Source organism: Canis lupus, chromosome 29 (genome assembly GCF_048164855.1).
Source record: "Canis lupus baileyi chromosome 29, mCanLup2.hap1, whole genome shotgun sequence".
In the NCBI taxonomy this organism is placed as follows: domain Eukaryota; kingdom Metazoa; phylum Chordata; class Mammalia; order Carnivora; family Canidae; genus Canis; species Canis lupus.
The window spans coordinates 14,106,262-14,125,301 of NC_132866.1; the positions used below are offsets into that span (position 1 = coordinate 14,106,262).

Here is a 19,040-nt window from a genome sequence, read left to right on the forward strand (position 1 = left end):
GAACAGTAATTTTAAATACCAGACTCTAGCAGAGTAATCATTCTTTCCATTAATAAGATGGTCATTGGCATCCCACTACATGCCAGGCATTTGCCAGCCACATACAACATGTAAGCCCCTTAAGGAGAGATATGCAGACAAGTAAATAGGCAATTACAGATTTAGAGAAATAAGTGCTGAGATGGGGTAAGTTCTGGGTGCAGCAGTAATGTAGTAGGGGAGCCTCTCATCCAGTCTTAGGGGGTGTGGAAATGGAAGTGAAGGAAGTCTTCCTGGAAGAAATGATGTCTACACACAGATTTAAGAAGCAAAAGGAGTTCAATAGGCAAGAAGACAGGAGAAAGGACCTCCCGAGGGAGAGGAAGAGTTTGTGTAAAGGTCTAGCAGCATCTGAGATTAGGGAAGCTTTGAGGACAGTGCTGGAATGTTTATTTCTAGAAGAAATGTGGTGAGAGATGATGCTAGAGTCCTCGGTTCAAAATTAGACAAGAGGGTCTCATAAGGCTCACTGAGGGATGTGGATTCTTACCTGGGGACCATTGGGAGGATCTTTGATTTGTGCTTTAGAAAAATTAAAAAGGCTGCGGAGAGGAGAGGGGCCTGGGGCCACCCCACTGTGAGCAGAAAGACTGGTCAAGAAGCATTGGATCTGCTCAGTCCTTGTCTCTTTATGCGTCATCTTTCCTGAGACGTCTGATTAGAAGCAGACACAGAATGTAAAGACGATGGGAAAGTGGCAACGGTTGCTACTCGCCATGTGTTCACCCCAGGAGGGGGTCATCTTAAGGAAGTCTGCCTTAAGTGATCAGAATGACACCAGTAATCTTAGCCATGGGCTTGATGTCAGTGCCAAGTAAACAATATTCCCAAGCTCAAATGCCCTGGAACGTGTAGCAGACTTCAATAGTCATTTGTGGTTCTTTGGATCAACTCCAAATTTTGGATTTTAATCACATTATCCAAAAGTTACATGGGGAAAAAAAGACATGACAACAAAGAAATGATTGCTTCATCATGAGATTTTATTAGTAGTAAGATATGCGGTGGTCACAGGTCTGTGACTCTTAACATGGGGTAAGAGTAAGTAAAATATCTTCCCTCACGGTTTCTTTACTACAGAAGTTGAATCTGCAGAGAGAAAACAACAGAAAAATCAGCATTTCTTGGTGCACAGCTTGTGCACTGAGCATAAAGACAGCTTCTCTTCTCCCCGGTCTGAGTGAAAACCGTTCCCTGTGCCTGAGACCAGACATTGGCCAAGGGAAGACAGACCTCTTCTGTATAAAGGACTGAATTCTCTTTTCCAATGTTCTTTCATAGCTGTGCAATAGCAGAGAGAGGAAGCATCACTAGATGCCCCTAAGGACAGGGAGCGTTCATTTGTCATATCCTGAAACACCTACTAAGCCCTGGGCACATTGTTAATCAGTGCATGATAAGAAATCAGCCAGGGATTTCAGAAATCCGAGGGAAATTTCTGAGGTCCTGGTGTTACATTCACTAGGCATTCTTTTTTTTAATTTTTTTTTTAATTTTTATTTATTTATGATAGTCACACAGAGAGAGAGAGAGAGAGAGAGGCAGAGACATAGGCAGAGGGAGAAGCAGGCTCCATGCACCCGGAGCCCGACATGGGATTCGATCCCGGGTCTCCAGGATCGCGCCCTGGGCCAAAGGCAGGCGCTAAACCACTGCGCCACCCAGGGATCCCTCACTAGGCATTCTTATTTAATTCAATAATTGAGTTGAAATGACTAGCATTACTCATTAAGACTGAACAAAAACTTAGTTTGCTTGGGAGCTAATTTTCTTTAATAACATATATGAACTTATGTAAAGTGCCTGGGACATAAAAGGTGCTCAGAAGGTGCTCTTGTCTTCTCATTTTCATTTCCCTCTCTGTGGTCTGATAGCTGGCACACTCACAAATAGAAAATTAAAGGTTAAACACTAATACTGATAAAGGACACAAGAAATGAAGGGCACACACGATCTATATATGAATAAAGTTGAACTGAATTTTTTTTCGTGGTAGTTAAGAACTTGCTGGAGTCAAATTTGCTGCCTACAAATTATGGTACTGAGGCTTCATTTAAATGTCTTTAATGGAGATAAGAATAGTACCCCCATTCCATCACCACCATCAGTAGAGTAAGCATAGTCATTATCCCAATATACTCTCCTGTTTCTTCATAATCTCTAATCTCTAATCCTTCTTGTCCCCTCCATCCACCCTCCCCACCATACAACCCATGACTTGCTGTCAGACACGTAACACAAAGCACAGTTACCAAACAAACTCACTCTTTTCACCTTAGTGACATGAAGCCAGATTCTCAACTTAACACTTAACTTGCATCAAATGACACATGCTCATCGACAAATCTCTCAAAGTTATTCCCTGAAAGTTCTACTCTTTTTTTTCCTAAAGAAACAGAAGGTAGTAGGGAAGCAAATGTGGCCATGGCTTTGGAGAACTATCGTCAGAGGTTTAACCTAACGTAGACTTCCAGTGGGAGTAGCAAAGGTGACTCGTTCTCTTTGGATTTTTGGAATTTTATTTGGGGTCTTTGGATTTTTATTACTTACATTTTTCCATCATTTCTTTCCACTGTGATCTTGGATGCTCCCACTCTGGGTAGAGTTGGGTTGATCACATTGTTGTACCAAACAAATTTAACCTTCTGCACATCTCCAACTTCCACATCAGAGTCAAATTCATTGGAATGAGTGCTCTCTGGTTGGAGAGTGCCCCTTGAGAATTGAGAAGTTAATGAAAACATACATGAAGATACAAAAATATACATATAAATCTGTACATATACGTTTCTAAAACCAGGTTATGATGCATCTCTAGTAGGATGATTGACAGTACACTTGCCACTCTCATGTATTAAATAAATGCAGACATGCATGCAACTCAGTGACTGGTCATTTGCCAACATTAAGTTGTATTACCTTAAAGTCATCCTTACTATAATAAAACTTAATACGTTTTAGACACAAACCTCCCACAATTTAATAAATGGTGACATCATCGTATCATCTTTTCCTAGTTGTTTTGTGGACAGAATAATTATTTACTGATTATAAATCAGATGCCAGGGATCAAAGCAAACATCAGTGGTTTTCTCGGGAAATAGCAGAGAAAAAACTCAGAAACAGAATTCTGAAATGTATTAAGGTGCAAGCTAAAAAAAATCTCTTCCTTGGAATGACATGTGGTGGTACTATATTCCCATATAGTTACGGATAAATGCTTATGTGCATCACATGCATTATATGTGCAAGAGATTACAACATTTAAGAAGTGGGTAATATTTTACTCACTTGAAAATTTCATACTGTTTAGAATTTCCTTTATTTCCAAACAGAGAAACTAGCACGTGTCCTGTAACCTTCTTCCCAGACAGTGTGACAGCTACCTTATACCTCCAACCTGCGGGGGAAAATATTTGCAAACTGTCAGCTTATAGAGAAGATATGCTAAAACCAGGCTAATTTGGATGCCACTGCTGCTGATTTTTGAGTAATTTATATATAGTATTGGTTGTTCTTCTAATCAAATAGTGTCCTTCATCTCAATGTTCAGAAGACAGGTGTGGGGCCTCGGGAGGAGCATGGAATCTTTCCAAAGTCAATACATCTCAAGTAATATATGTAAGTCATATATTTTGCTTTCAATTTCTTAACCTAACAATTTATTTTTGAATATTAAAAGAACTTTATCTTAAAAGAAAGTAGGAAAGGGGTGCCTGGTTAGCTCAATCAGTTAAGCTTCCAACTCTTGGTTTTGGCTCAGGTCATGATCTTGTCACAACCATGAGATCAAGCCCTGTGTCTGTCATTGAGCTCAGTGTTGAGTCGGCCTGGGGATTCTCTCTCTCCCTCTTGCTCTGCCCCTCACTGGCTTGTTCTCTCCTCTCTCTCTCTCTCTCAAATAAAATAAATAAAATCTAAAAAAAAGTGGGAAAATGATAGAGTATGACATTTTCATCAATTTATTTTCTTTTTCTTTTTAAGATTTTATTTATGTGAGAGCGAGAAAGAGAAAAGAAGTAGGGGGAGAGGCAGAGGGACTAGCAGACTCCCTGCTGAGTAGGGAGTCCCATGTGGGGCTCAATCCCGAGATCATGACCTGAGCCAAAGGCAGATGCTTAACCAACTGAGCCACCCAGAAACCCCTCAATTTACTATTTTCACAAGTTATCACATTTTAGAGTCTTGTCTTTTTGTCTGAATTGTCTACATTTATTTTTAAAATTCTGTAATTCAGCTTTCCCTTGCCATTGGAAATATATTAATTTATGGCAACCACTTTGTGGTACTAGTCAAGATTTAACTAGCAGTTTATGTCATTTAGAGCTAACCTGGGCCAAATTGAGAAGGGGATAAAACTGGGCTTTAGTTTTTACAATGCAGCCAACCCCCCTGATTCCCATCTAAATAGTTTCCTCCCTCTGTGACTCAGGAAGGAACATGCCTCAACATTGCTGCAATGGTGATCAATTCCTATCACCTCCAATTCCTATCACCCACAGAGTCTACTACCCTAAACAGCTCTTAAATCTCCCTGCCATTCCCACAACCTCTCCCATCTCTCTCCTGGATTACTTTTCTGCTTGTACAAAACCTCAGAATTTTGCTTTAGTGAAACTTCCGACTGAATTGGAAGAATCTGGAGCGGAAGAAGCCTCCCGAATTCAGCACCAGAATTAAATATGAAGAAGTTAATTTTTGTATCATTGTTAGTTCAGGTCTCCAAATTCTGCTCCGTTACCTCAATTAGCCAGAGTTGCATTGAGCACGACAACTTTTGAAAATTTTTCCATGTTGGGAAGGAGTGTTTACAACTTTTGTACAGAGGAGCAATTTCACAGATTTTCACCAAACATGATAATACAGAGCATTATGAATTTAAAGCAACTATAGTAGAGACTCACGGGCAAAATTGCTGGCATCACCAGTGTCTAGATAGAATATCTGGTTCACTTTGTCAGTTTTTCCAGGAAATCTGTCAGCATAATGACCCATCTGTGGGCAGCCTTCGCTTGGGCAGGGGAAGCACTTGTTCTAGGGAAAATTAGCAAATGATGAAATGAGGACACTCTTTCTTTTAATAGTGCGCCATCTTTTTTCCACATGTTGTTGTAGTTGGAATATTCTAAAGCCACTTGTGTCTTGATGGCAAAAGCCAACTTTCATTATGTCTCAGCAAAAATTAAAAATGCATTTCATTAGTTACAATGACAAATGAGAGACTTTACTATTAAATAACACAATACTAACAAAAATATAAAAATCATACAAAAAGGGAACTTAAATATGTATTTATACAGATATTTCAATCTTTTCTCTTTTGCCTCTGTAAGCTGCTCAGACATCCTCCTGCCTACAGGTGGTTAGAATTTATTTTAGAAAGATTGCAAAAGAAAGAGCAGGGAGTGATATGCAAAATTGGACCCTTTAGAAGTCAGGTTTTTCTCACATTTTTTAGCTCCCACTTAGCATATTAAGGTCTGAAGGATTCAGCTCTCAGAATTCTCCCAATGTGAGCAGAAAATGCCCCAGTTGGCCCTTAAGTCTTAGCTGTGAGGTTGGGGTTTGGAGAAGATATATAGAACTTAAGAACATGTCCTCTTTCAGGGCCAGGAGTTATGGGAACAAGAGAGGAAAAGGGAGAAACAGAGTTGGAAAGACATCAAAATTGCTTTTTTAGAGGGGCAATCCTGCTCCATAATGGAGACCAGGGCAGACTCCTGAATCAATGAACTAGATGAGGACTGGGCCGAGTCTCAGAGTCTGCATCCAGCAAAAGCTAAGGAGAGACTGAGCTGGTCTAGGAAGAAATGGCCAGAGCTATATGGGAAAGTTGGCTAAGCCAGAAGAGTAGATGTGCCTAGACATTATATGCAGAAATCAGCCCCATATCTGTCAATAAGCAGGCCCCCAATTCCTTCCCTCTGCCCTACACACTCACTGACCACCACCACCATGATCATCGCGCCCAATACCAGCTTAGACACAAGATGATGGAGTCCCAAGACTGAGAAATATGCAAAACTGAGAACTTTTTCTTAAAAAGTGTCTGAGCATCACCTAAAAGGACTATTTATATTACTGAATCAGACTAAATTTTAACTGAATGAAACTTAAAGTTTCTTTGCTTATTTTCCCCATTACCTAGAGATTGAGGATCCAGGAAAAGATAAAAACAAAGTTAGACCAAAGAAGAAGGATGGTTTTCTTACGTACACAAGCTATACTGTAAATAAACTATGCACTTCCCCCCAAATATATACAGTCAACAGTTGTTGAATGCTCATTATTATATTTTAGATTCCGAGCTAAGGTATTAAAACATATCGTCTCATTAAATCCTCCCGCCAAACCTATGGAGTCTACCATTAATATTCACATTTAGAAATGAAAAAACTGCCTTAGAGAGGTTGAGCATTTCTCCCAAATCAGTCATTTAATGATGAAATCAGATTTCAGATCTTTTCTCTTCAGCACTAAGTTATACATCCTTGATAATTATGTCTTTACCTGGCATCTTACTTAAAATTTTACTTATTAAATGACACAAGTTATGTATTTTTATTTGAAAAAATTATAGTGAAAGGAAAATCAAGAAAAAATAACAGGCAATAGATATGTTATTTTCAAGATCACATTTGAGGATTCTAACCCAGATACCTAGCAAATACCAAACAAGATGAAAACTCAAAAGCAAGCAAGCAAACAAACAAAAACTTAGCAATTATGAGATTGCACAGAAATATCCACATGCCCATAATGATATAGTTTTGTATGGTCAGTTTTAAGACAAGTTTTCCATATTTATTGGCTTCCTGTAGCCATAGCTCAGATTTCCATAGCCTTTTTTTTTTTTTAGTTATAGTTATTTCTAAAACAAGTTTAAACATTTGCCTGGTACATACTGAAGTGATAGCAAAGAAGGTAGACATGGAACATTTCAGAATACAAGGCCATTTCTCTGAAGTTCTCCAATGCCTCATCACTATTACCATAAATATGTATGTCAACTATACTTCAATTAAAAAATAAAAATATGTATAATTAAAAGTATAAATAGTGTGGCAATCATGTAGAGGCATTCACTAAATGCATGTCATATACAGTGAACTACACCCGTCATGAGAAGTGATGGTCACAAAATTCTTTAGGTTCAAAGTGGAGTCTACTTACTGCAGTGAAAACATTGTAAGAGGCACAAGGGAATCCAGCAAAGCCGTCAGGGTTGAGGATGCTATCAGAGTAATACTTGTAACTTCTTAAGTGATTACAGGCCACAAAGTCACGAGTCCCTTTGAAATCAGACAGTATACATCAGCAACAGATTTTATTTTTCCAAGTTAATGTTCTGATTAGAACATGGTTGTTGAATAGATTTTTCTAATTAGTGTGAACTCATGGTGGTCACAGAACAAAATCATCTATGAAGCATATTATGATTTGTGATGCAATTAGAAGTTAAATACTATTTAAGATTTTAATAGTAATTCCATAGATACATGAAATGGAAAAATAACTTTAAAAGAAGGAGATTGGTCCACATAGGTATAAGTACAAATTAGTAATGAATTCCCTGAATTAGATCCTTAGAAAGTTGGCTATAAATACATTTTCTTCCTATAATCTCCTCATGCCCACTTTCCCCAGTGAAAAGCCTGCATTTTGGGTTAAAAGTCCTTTGTTATAGAAAATGTGAGACCCGTGCCAAAATATTCAGCAAATTTAGCAAAAAAGTGAAACAAATTTTCCCACAAATCTCTTCATGTATGTAATGGTTTTACCTTCCCAGATCCCATCTATGTCAACAATCTGAGAGAGAATATTCTTCTGACATCCAGGCATTTCTTTTCCTCCATTTGGAAAGAAATCTAGGTGGCCTACAGTTTGACTCATTCCAAACCCTGAGGAATATTAAAATATGAGAAAGTTGATGTTAATATATAGACTCAAAACATTCTAAAACACTCTAATATATGGACTCAAAAAACACTCACGCAAGATGAATTGAAGAACTCACCCATGTTGGGGATTATAGGGGCAGCATCTGTGTGAATTACATCCACAAACTGGGCATCGCTGGGGTCCAATCGGACTAATTCGGGTGTGCCCTCAAAGCAAGGTTCAGCTGGATCCAACCCTAAAGTAAATAGGACATGTCATGTTAATATCAGTGTACACCCACATTTACCTTTCTTCATTAATTACCTACCCAAGTGCAAGCATGGTGGGAACCATGACTTATGCCTGGAAAGAGATAAGCTAGTTCTTCCCTACCTTCTCATTTTCTTATACTTTCTGTGTCTAATTTTCTATTTGCATTACAATGAGTTTTTCTCGAACCATGGAATCTGGCTCTACTTATGAATGCTTAGTCACTGGGACAATCTGGGTTACTAGCAGCAGTTACAAGGAAAGAGACAGATTCTGGGAGACTCCTAAAAGCTGTTCAGGATAAAAGAGTTCCTTCCCATTCCCCTGTAAAATCCTATGAGGGCAAGAACTTTGATTGTCATGGTCGCCAGGACCATCGCTTCACAGAGAGTACCTGGCTGAGCAGGCTTTTGTTTTTTTTTTTTTTTTTTTTTGAGCAGGCTTTTGTAAACATCCACAAATAATGAGAAAGAATGTTCTCTCCAGCAAATTAATGATAGACATCCAGATGTCCCCAGCAATCCAAATGTGACCAGTTTATCCAAAGTATCAACACAAAAATCAGAAGGTCGGAGACAGAGTGGGAAGACGGAAGAGGAAAGTGGTTGCTCCCTGAGATGATCACCTCTCAAACCCAGGATAGCAAAGCCTACAAGGTTGCTTTAGGGCCTGAGTATACAACATGTGAGCCCATTGACCAAATGCAACCAGTCTGGGATTTGTGAAATGGTATTTTTTATCTAACTAGCAGCATGCAGAATCGGTCAGCCCAGCCAAATCATGTGTCCCCTGCAATTCTTGACTTGTGGTGGATAAAGATTGGGCTAATTATCAATTACTATCAAAATAGATTATAATTAATTATATATTTTTGAGCTCTTTGAGTTTAATTCTATTTATTATCTCTTCTGTTATTTATGCTATTTATTCTATTTTTTAAAAAGATTTTATTTATTTATTCTTGAGAGACACACAGAGAGAGGCAGAGACATAGGCAGAGGGAGAAGCAGGCTCCCTGCAGGGAGTCCGATGTGGGACTCGATCCTGGGATTCCAGGATCATGTCCTGAGCCAGAGGCAGACACTCAACCACTGAGCCACCCAGGCGTCCCTATGCTATTTATTCTATTCATGAAACTTATCCTTTGTGAATTCCTGACAATAGGAAAATAGTGTAAATAAGACACCCCAATGCTGTCAATTCAAATTTTAGTCACATGCAGTATTTATGTGTGTGTGTGTGTATGTATATATATATATATATTAGGGCTCTGTAGGCCAAAGATCAATATTTTAAAAGTTCACAAAGCCTCAGAACACACTGTTTTCTGAACATGTGGCCCAATCCAGAAAATGCCAAATTTCCAAACTTCTAGATTGCATAGGCAACATTTAGCCCCAATGTTTCCGTTTTTACTGTTTTGACCAACCTGTGATTCGTCCTGCAGTGCCATTGAGCCTCCTTCCTGCCTCCCCAGCTGCGTGGGCTCCCAGGCTGTGGCCAATGATGTGGACGTCGGAAGGCGAGTACCCAAATGCTGACTGTTGGAAAGAAAACTTCTTCAGAATGTTTTCTAATATCGCAAATTTCAGGATGGCCACAGAAGGAGATGTTCACAAAACTTGAGTTTTAGGAAGACATGCTGCCCTTTCAAGGCAACTAATTTTCATGACATTTTTTCAGGTATTATAGAAAATGGCAGTGGTCAAATGCTTAAGCTGATGGAGGTCAGACTCTCTTTTGTTGTTTTATACATAGAAGAACCCTTGCCGGGGATGAGGAATTACTATCCAGAGGTGGTGAAGCAAGTATACGGGGTTAGCAGATAAAAATGAAAGCCATTACTTAAACACATTCCAGTTTAACATTATTTTAAGGTTTTAGTTACCAAATCAGGTTAGCTTGTTGTCATTGTGCTTCTATTAAAAAAATAAAAAACAAAAACAAGGCAATTTCGTCTTGAAGTTGACATTACCAGACCAACTTGGTTTTATAGATGGTAAAATTAAAAGGAATACTGATGGAATTCAGTGGAAACAACCTACCTGTTTGATTGAGTAACATCACCTAAAAAAAACTAGTTTATTGGCTTTAATAGGCATATTGATGAAGCTCAAATCTAGATTGATTGAATGGCTAATGGGATGATTTTGCTTTTTTCTTTTCAACCACAGGGAAAGTCAAATCTCAGTAGAGGGATGTCTTCAGCAATTGTCATCCCTACAGTACTTTTTTCTTTTTTGAAGAGACTCCAGAGAGCAATGTGCATGGGCTTTTATAGGACCTGGAGATAGTTACCTGAAGAACTTCAACAAAATATGCCACTTCTGCCCCCACGATCCGGATGTTCTGCGAGGCCTGAGTGTAACCAGTTCGGGAGCCACTCTTCCAGTCCACACAGATGCAGTTCACACTTTCCACTACAAACATTTTCTGATGCAAAAGACACAATAAATAGGTCAATAATTCTGGATCTTTATCAATTAGATTTAACACATTTGAGAATGAAGGTAAATTCCCTCTGTGACCTTTACAATATCAAGCTTGTTTTAACCCCAAAATAATGAACAAAACTGTTATGGATATGAAATCCCTTTTAAAGTTTAAAACTGGCTCCAAGTTGAATGTTTGGCCATAACAGGAACTGTATTCTTGGAATCTCTACTGTAATAGAGGCGTAGACATTTGTTGCAGAAAAAAGTGTATAAAATGTGGTACAGTGGATTGTCTCATTAGAGCATCATAAATGTCATAAGCCTACATTTTCCCTTACTAGAATGCACCCCAGGATATTGCCTGTTTTGCTTACTGCTGTATCCTCAGTGCCTCAGTGCTGTATACTTAGGCTTTGTTAGGATTCTTTCAAAGAGATATACTGAAGGTAAATGAGCAAGCTTTATAACTCCACCTTTTTTCCAAAAGGACTTTCAGAAGAATGAACCAATCTTACAAATCATCTCCAATTCTTTTATTTAGCATATAGAAGTCTCCAAGAGGGAAAATGATGTGCTAATGTCATGGTTAGCTAATGATAGAGTAAGAACTGCAGTCTAGGACCTTTAACCTTCTAGGTCAATCCATTCGTTTCTCCATCATAAAGCAACCATGTTGTCAAAGTCAAATCATGCAAGAAAAATAAATCTGCTTTGGTGATTTCAGAAATAAGTTGTGTACACATATCTAAAAATTTACATTCCCTTTGAACTAAGAATCACCTAGCCTTTTTCTTTTACTGTTGTATGAAAATCTATTACCACCCTCTCCCCAATAATCATCAGCTTAAATTATTTTATTTTATTTTATTTTATTTTTTTTTTTATTTTTTTTAGCTTAAATTATTTTAGAAGACAAGTTAGGGTTTTACTGATTATTCTTAAACTTGGGAAGTGGCGTCTGCTTATTTTGACTGTCTTCAGGATCAGTGGATAGTCTCTAGGTTTGATTCAATTTAGCCTTTGGCTTGAGTCATAGACAGATCTGAATTTAAAGTGTGTAGGAGGATCTTTGTGAATCAAGGATAAAGTTCCTCAAGCACTAGCAATTGCTAGGAAAAATTGTTCTATTTGATTTTCTGTCTTTTAATTCTCCATTATCATGGGGCATGTAGCCAAATGCAAATTAAAGAAAATTGGATCCTGTGGTTGAAACACCAGAAGCTGAAAATGAAAACCAACAGTTTTCCTAGATATTGCTACAATAGGAGATCAAAGAGTAGCAAGTGAAAGTCAAAGGAAAACAATTAGTTTGGGCAAAATAAGTTATCTTAGTTCTTCACATAGAAATGAAATCCTACTGAAAAAATTTTAAGTCGTTAAAAATATAGTTCATATTGCATCAATAAGGCAATATTTGTTGCTAACATTTTGAAATATATCAGTAGTTATTGAATAACCACTACTTAGAGCCACCAAATGCTTGCCAACCTTGCTGCCCTGACTGTTCCAGGATTCCTCCACCCCCTACTACCTCTTGTACCTCCCTTCAAAACCCCAGGCCCAGCAGAGTCAGGTGATCCTCCAGTGTCATGATGGCTGGCATTTGTCTTGACTGGTTGGGGCCTGTGCCTTTCCCATTCCTAATCATCACTCTGGAAACAACCTTCCCTTAATTGATTACCTTGTCTCACCTTGCACATGTTGGCCAACCAGCTTTCTTCTCCCTTGTCTATGAATCCATGAATAATAAAGCGGGTTTTTCTATCTGTTTTGAAATTGGAGCTTGTGATAATTGATGGATCTGCAGTAAGTTCCTATTTGGGGAAGAAAAGTGTTTAATGTCAAGTTTCTTATGGTGTGCAATAGAACCATTTGTACCTGGAGGGAGATGGTGGGTAGGAGAAGACCATCAAGACTTGAGATCCTTGTGAATAAGGATCCTATTATAGGGAAGCTATTTGCAATCATCAAGTTCCAGACATCATAACATTTCTGCAGTTGCCCCACTCAGGATAACTGTCTGCTATAATGTTGATGCAGGGGTCTTGTCTTCACATAACGGAAAGCTTTGTGTGTGTAGTAATACTTTTATCAGACAAAATAGACTTTAAAACAAAGGCTATAATAAGAAAGAAAGAAGGACTTTACATAAAGATAAAGAGACTTATCCAATAAGATACAACACTTGTAAATATTTATGTACTCAATATAGAAGCATCTAATTATATAAAGCAAATATTAATAGATGCAAAAGGAGAAATTGACAGTAATACAATAATAGCAGGGAACTTGAACACCCAATTTGCATCCAATGGATAGCTCTCCCAACAGAAAATCAATAAGGAATGAGTGATCTTAAAAGACACATTACAACAGATGGATTTAACATATATTTACAGGACATTCTATCCCAGAAAAGCAGAATACACATCCTTCTCAAATGCACGTGGACTCTTTCAAGAATGAGTTATAGGCTAGGCCACAAAACAAGCCTTGATAAATTTAAGAAGATTGAATTCATATCAAGCATATTTTCTGACCATACTGATATGAAACTAGAAATCAATTACAAGAAGAAAAGTGTTAAAAACACCAACATGTGGAGACTAAATTCTGTGCTACTAAACAACTGATGGGTCAAGGAAGAAATCAAAGATACAGTTAAAAAATTATCTTGAGACAAGTAAAAAGGTAAAGACAATGTTCAAAAATATATGGGACACAGCAAAAACAGTTCTAAGAGGGAAGTTTTCAGTGATACAGGGCCACATCAAGAGATAAGAAAAAGCTCAAATAAATAATCTAACTTTATGCCTAAAGGAACTAGAAAATGAAGAACAAAGTTAGTAAAGGAAGGAAATAATCAGAGTGAAAATAAATGTAACAGAGACCTAAAAAACAATAGAAAAGATCAGTAAAACTAAGCTATTTCTTTGAAAGATAACTAAAATTGATGAACCTTTAGCCAGACTAAGAAAAAAAAAAGAGAAGGCCAATAAATAAAACCAGAAATGAAAAGGAATTACAACTGAAACCACAAAAATACAAAGGATCATAGGAGACTACTACTAACTGTTATATGCCAACAAACCAGACAACCCAGAAAAAAAAATGAACAAATTCCTAGAAACATAAAATCTTTCAGGACTGAATCAGGAAGAAATATAAAATCTGAACACACTGATTACTAGTAAGAAAATCGAATCAGTAATTAAATTCCCAAAAAACAAAAGTCCAGAACCAGACAGCTTCATAGGTGAAGTCTACCAAATATTTAAAGAAGGTAATACCTATCTTTTTCAAACTATTCTAAAAAATTGAAGAGGAAAGAATGCTTCTAAACTCATTATACAAGGTTTGCATTATTCTAATACCAAAACAGAAACACGCCACGAGAAAATTATAAGCCAATATTCCTGATAAACATTGATGTAAAAATATTCAACAAAATATTAGCAAACAAAATTCAACAATATGTTAAAAGGATCTTGTACCACAATTGAGTGAGATTTATTCCAGGCATGAAAGGATAGTTTAATAGCCTCATCTCAATCAATGAGGCATATCATACCACATTTAGCAAAACAAATAATGGATGGATCGATACATACAGAAAAAGCAGTTGATAACATACAACATCCATTTATGATAAAACCTCAATAAACTGGGCATAGAGGAGATGTGCCTCAACATAATAAAAGGCATATATGATAAACTCACAGTTAACATCATACTCAACAATGAAAAGCTGAAGGTTTTTGTTTTTCTAAGATCAGGAACAAAACAAGGATGCTCACTCTTGCCACTTGTATTCAACATAGTATTATAAGTCCTAGCCACAGTAATTAGGCAAGAAAAAGAAATAAAAGTCATCTAAATTGGAAAAGAAGAAGTAAACTGTCACTATTTGTAGATGACAGAATATTATATGTCGAAAACCCTAAAGTCCCCACCAAAAAAACTACTAGAACTAAAATTGAATTTAGTAAGTTGCAGGATACAAAATCAATATATAGAAATCTTTTGCAGGGACACCAGGATGGCTCACCAGTTGAGCGTCTGCCTTTGGCTCAGGTCATGGTCCCGGGATCCAGGATCAAGTCCTGCATCTGGCTCTCTGTGAGGAGCCTGCTTCTCTCTCTGCCTGTATCTCTGTATCTCAGTCTGTGTCTCTCATGAATAAATAAATAAAACAGAGAGAGAGATGCAGAGACACAGGCAGAGAGAGAAGCAGCCTCCCTGCAAGGAGCCTGATGTGGGACTTGATCCCAGGATTGTAGGATCACACTCTGAACTGAAGGCTGATGCCAAACTATTGAGCCACTGAGGCATCCCCATCTATTGCATTTCCATACACTAATAATGAACTATTAGAAAGAGACATCTCAATCTCATTTATAATTGCATCAAAAAGAATAAAATACCTAAGAATAAATTTAACCAAGGAAGTGAAAGACCTATCTTCTGAAAACTATGACACTGATGAAGAAAATCGAAGGCAACACAAATAAATGAAAAGACTACCATGCTCATTTATTAGAAGAATTAATATTGTTAAAATGTTCATGCAACCCAAAGCAATATCCAAATTCAATGTGCAATCCCTATAAAAACATCAGTGACACTTTTCATAGAATAGAACAATAATTCTAAATTTGTATGGAACCACAAAAGACCCTGAGTAGCCAAAGCAAATCTTGAGAAAGAAGAACAAAGCTGTAAGTATCATGCTTTTGATTTCAAACTACATTACAAAGCTATAGTAGTCAAAGCAATACGGCCCTGATACTACTACAAAAACACAGATCAATGGAACAGAATAGAAAGTCCAGAAATAAACCCACATTTTAGGGTTAATTAAACTATAACAAAGGAGGCAAGAATATAGAGTGGGGCAAAGACACACTCTTTAATAAATGGTGTTGGACTGCCACATGCAAAAGAATGAAACTGGAACACTCTCTTATACCATATACAGAAATACACTCAAAACATATTAAAGACAAAATGTAAGATATGAAACCATAGACCCCTTAGAAGAAAACATAGGCTGTAAGTTTTTCCATATAGTCTTAGCAATATTTTTTATCTGTCTCCTCATGCAAGAACAATAAGAGCAAAACGTTTTAAAAAAATGGGACTAGAGAAGACTAAAAAGTCTTTGTAAGCAAAGGAAACCATTGACAAAATGAAAAGGCAATCTACACACTGGGAAAAGATATTTGCCAATGATATATTGGATTAGGGCTTAACATCCAAAGTATATAAGAACACATACAACTCAATATCAAAAAACAGATTAATTAATAGGCAGAGGATCTGAATAGACATTTCTCCAAAGAAGACAAACAGATGACAAAAGGCACAGGAAAAGATGCTCAACACCACTCATCACCAGGGAAATGCAAATCAAAACCATAATGAGCTATCCCCTCACACCTGTCAGAATGGCTGTTACCAAAAAGACAAGAATTAACAAGTGTTGAGCACATGGAGAAAGAGGAACCCTCATGCACTGTTGGTAGGAATGTAAATCGGTGCAGTCACAAATAAAAAACAGAATGGAGGTTCCTCAGAAAATAAAAATAGAACTACCATATGATCCAGCAATTCCACCTCTAGGTTTTTATCTAAAAAAATGAAAACATTAATTTGAACAGACATTTGTACCCCTATGTTCATTGCAGTATTATTTACAATAGCCAAGATATGGAAGCAACCTGAATGTCCATTGATAGATGAACTGGATAAAGACAAAGAAGTATATATAGGAATATTTCTCAGCCATAAAAAAGAATGAAAGCTTGCCATTCCTGGCAACATGGAAGGACCTAGAAGGTCTTATGCTAAGTGAAATAAGTCAGATAGGACAGATACCATATATTACTTACATGTGAATCTAAAACACAAAACAAATGAATAAACAAAACTCATAGATACAGAAGGCAAACTGAAATGATAGCCAGAGGGGATGGAGGTGGGGGGGGGGTTGTTTGAAATTGATGAAGGGGATTAAGAGATACAATCTTCTAGTTATATAATAAATAAGACAAGAGGATGCATGGCATAGGGAATATTGTTAATATTACAACAACTTTGTATGGTGACATGGTAACTAGACTTGTTGTGGGGATCATTTCATAAATTTATATATTGAATCACTATGTTGTACACCTGAAACCTGTAATGCCATAATGTATATCAATTATTCTTTAATAGAAAATAAAGTGAATCTAAATTAAAACAGAAAGAGAATAATATCAAGTTAATGGACCTTTTATAAACAAGTTAAATAAAATAATACTTAACCTCATTGCCCCAAAAGTTTACAAAGATGCAAATTCCACTAATTTGTTCACGTTAGAAAACTTAAAAGTTTAGTGTTCTTATTACAAAAAAATGGATAGGACTTAGTTCTGAAAACATTGAGTTCTCTTACTTGAAAGTTATCTGGGTTCTCGTTAGTGTATAGGAGTAAGCGGGTATTGACATCTTTTGGAGCCCAGGGCAATATTTTGAGGGGTCTCTCCACAATTCCTGCCCATGGGGAGTCATCACTAAAACAGCCAAGTCTTGGGAAGCAGACTTCTTTTCCTGCAAACACCCAGAAGCGTTTCAAGGATGTTAGTTTAATCAGGATGCTCTTTTTAATAGTCTTTCTGACAAAATATGAGTTAAATTACATCTTGTGGGATATTTGCTTTCTCCGCATCCCCAGACATCTTTCTATCAATGTACTCACAAAACAGCTTCAGTGTCCCAGCTAAAAATAGGCTTCTGCTCCTCATTTTTACAATGTATGACCACCTCACTCCCCTCATCTCTGTCCGGTCCGATGTTGGGACCCAGTTTAGCTCCTCAATGTGAATATCTTCCTTGGGCCAATGGTGCCCAAGCAAAGAGCAGCCTTGTGTCCCCAGGTGTTGTTAGAAAGAGGTGAAGATTTCAATTCATTGCAGTCATCTTGTGTGTTGGTTAAGTTTCATGCAAATGCCAAAACTTTATACCTTTACCTTGCTGAGTATTTAGGTCTCTAACCTATGTTTGAGGAGCATCTGGATTCCCATGATGAAGAAGCTGCTCATGAATAATCAAACAGAAAATCCATGGTTTGACACAACCCTACACTTGAATGTTAACCCATAAAAGAACAACACAAAGGAAGGGAGGTCCAAGAGGATAAAGTCTGTATTAACAGTAGGAGTAGGAGTAGGAGTAGTAGCTGTTGTGTGTGTGGGATTCTCAAAAAGTTACGATGTGCCAGGGGCCAGGCAAATGATTTACAGGACTTGTTTCATATAAGTCTCACAGTTGTCCTACGTTGGAGGTGGTAATTATGTCCATTTCACAGGTGAAGATAGTGAAGCACAGAGAGGCTAAGAATTTGGCTCAGATGTGGCCAGTGGGACCAAGTTTCAAATCCCACACTTAACTCCAAACCAGGGTTGCTAGATTAATAAAAATCAAAGTCAAAAGTGAGTTTCAGATAAATAATGAATACTTTTTAGTATAATATTGTCACATACTCATTGTTTATCTGAAATATTTGTTGTTTATCTGAAATTCTAATTTAACTGAGTATCTTAGATTTTATCTGCAACCCTACTCCAATTGCCCCTGCTTTCCATCATGCATCCTTTTTGCTCTTCTCCTGATTCCATAGTGGCTAGAATTCAGCCATCATAGAATTTCTTGAAAGCAGGAAATCTCTTCCAGCACTACACGAGTATCTTTTCTTACCTACTACTGCTCCCAGCAGCAGTGATAGTGTCCAGATTAGCAGCATCTAAATAAAGTTAAAAATATGATTGAGCCAGACTAAATAGGTTTTTAAAAGATTGGCATAATTCAAGTTCAGTTAGAACTCTGGGGGATAATTGGTAAATTCTCATCAGTTAGGTTTGGAAAACATGTTCCTGACTCACCGTGGCAGTTCCGTTGGGTTCCACGCACAACCAGATAGCACCTGAAAGTTCCTTTTATAAGCAAACCTTATCTCTTTGAGAAGTTCCGTGGAAAAGTGGCATGAAAAGAGAGGAAGTTCCAAGTGTGTGTTTCTAATTTTAATCATAAATAAACCAAGACTGATAGCCTAGGTCAAGTTTTCCACAGTACTTGTGGGAAGATGAGAAAAGGGTTCATACAGATTGTTCTCTTTCAATGAGGTTACATAATGCCCAGAATCACCATAATTTCATTGTAGTGAAGGATTCTGGTCTGCCTCTTTTTAGTTTACAATTCTCTGTGCTGCTTTGTGGATACATGTAAAACTAAGTTGTTTTCACAGATTTGATAGCAGCAGGCTTGAAAACAAATACTAAAAGCTTACCAGCTCAAGTAGTTTTTGTATAACCTTGCCTTACCCTCAAAAGCATGAAATTACAAGCAATGCTTCAAGAGGGTTCATTCCTTTTA

The 19,040-nt window shown here is 37.3% G+C and overlaps 1 protein-coding gene across 1 annotated transcript; it reads right to left on the minus strand.

The window, feature by feature from the left end:
* Nucleotides 1-1,001: 1,001 nt before the first annotated feature.
* Nucleotides 1,002-18,659, minus strand: LOC140620818 (pancreatic triacylglycerol lipase). Its single transcript, XM_072805179.1, has 13 exons — nt 18,551-18,659; nt 18,366-18,411; nt 17,065-17,219; nt 12,317-12,439; nt 10,489-10,623; nt 9,620-9,731; nt 8,057-8,176; nt 7,821-7,940; nt 7,213-7,331; nt 4,944-5,073; nt 3,331-3,439; nt 2,590-2,754; nt 1,002-1,128 (listed from the first exon to the last, which is right to left on the minus strand). Exons 2-13 carry the CDS (start codon nt 18,409-18,411, stop codon nt 1,065-1,067), a joined length of 1,398 nt encoding a protein of 465 aa, XP_072661280.1. The 5' UTR covers nt 18,551-18,659; the 3' UTR covers nt 1,002-1,064.
* Between the last annotated feature and the right edge of the window lie 381 nt (nt 18,660-19,040).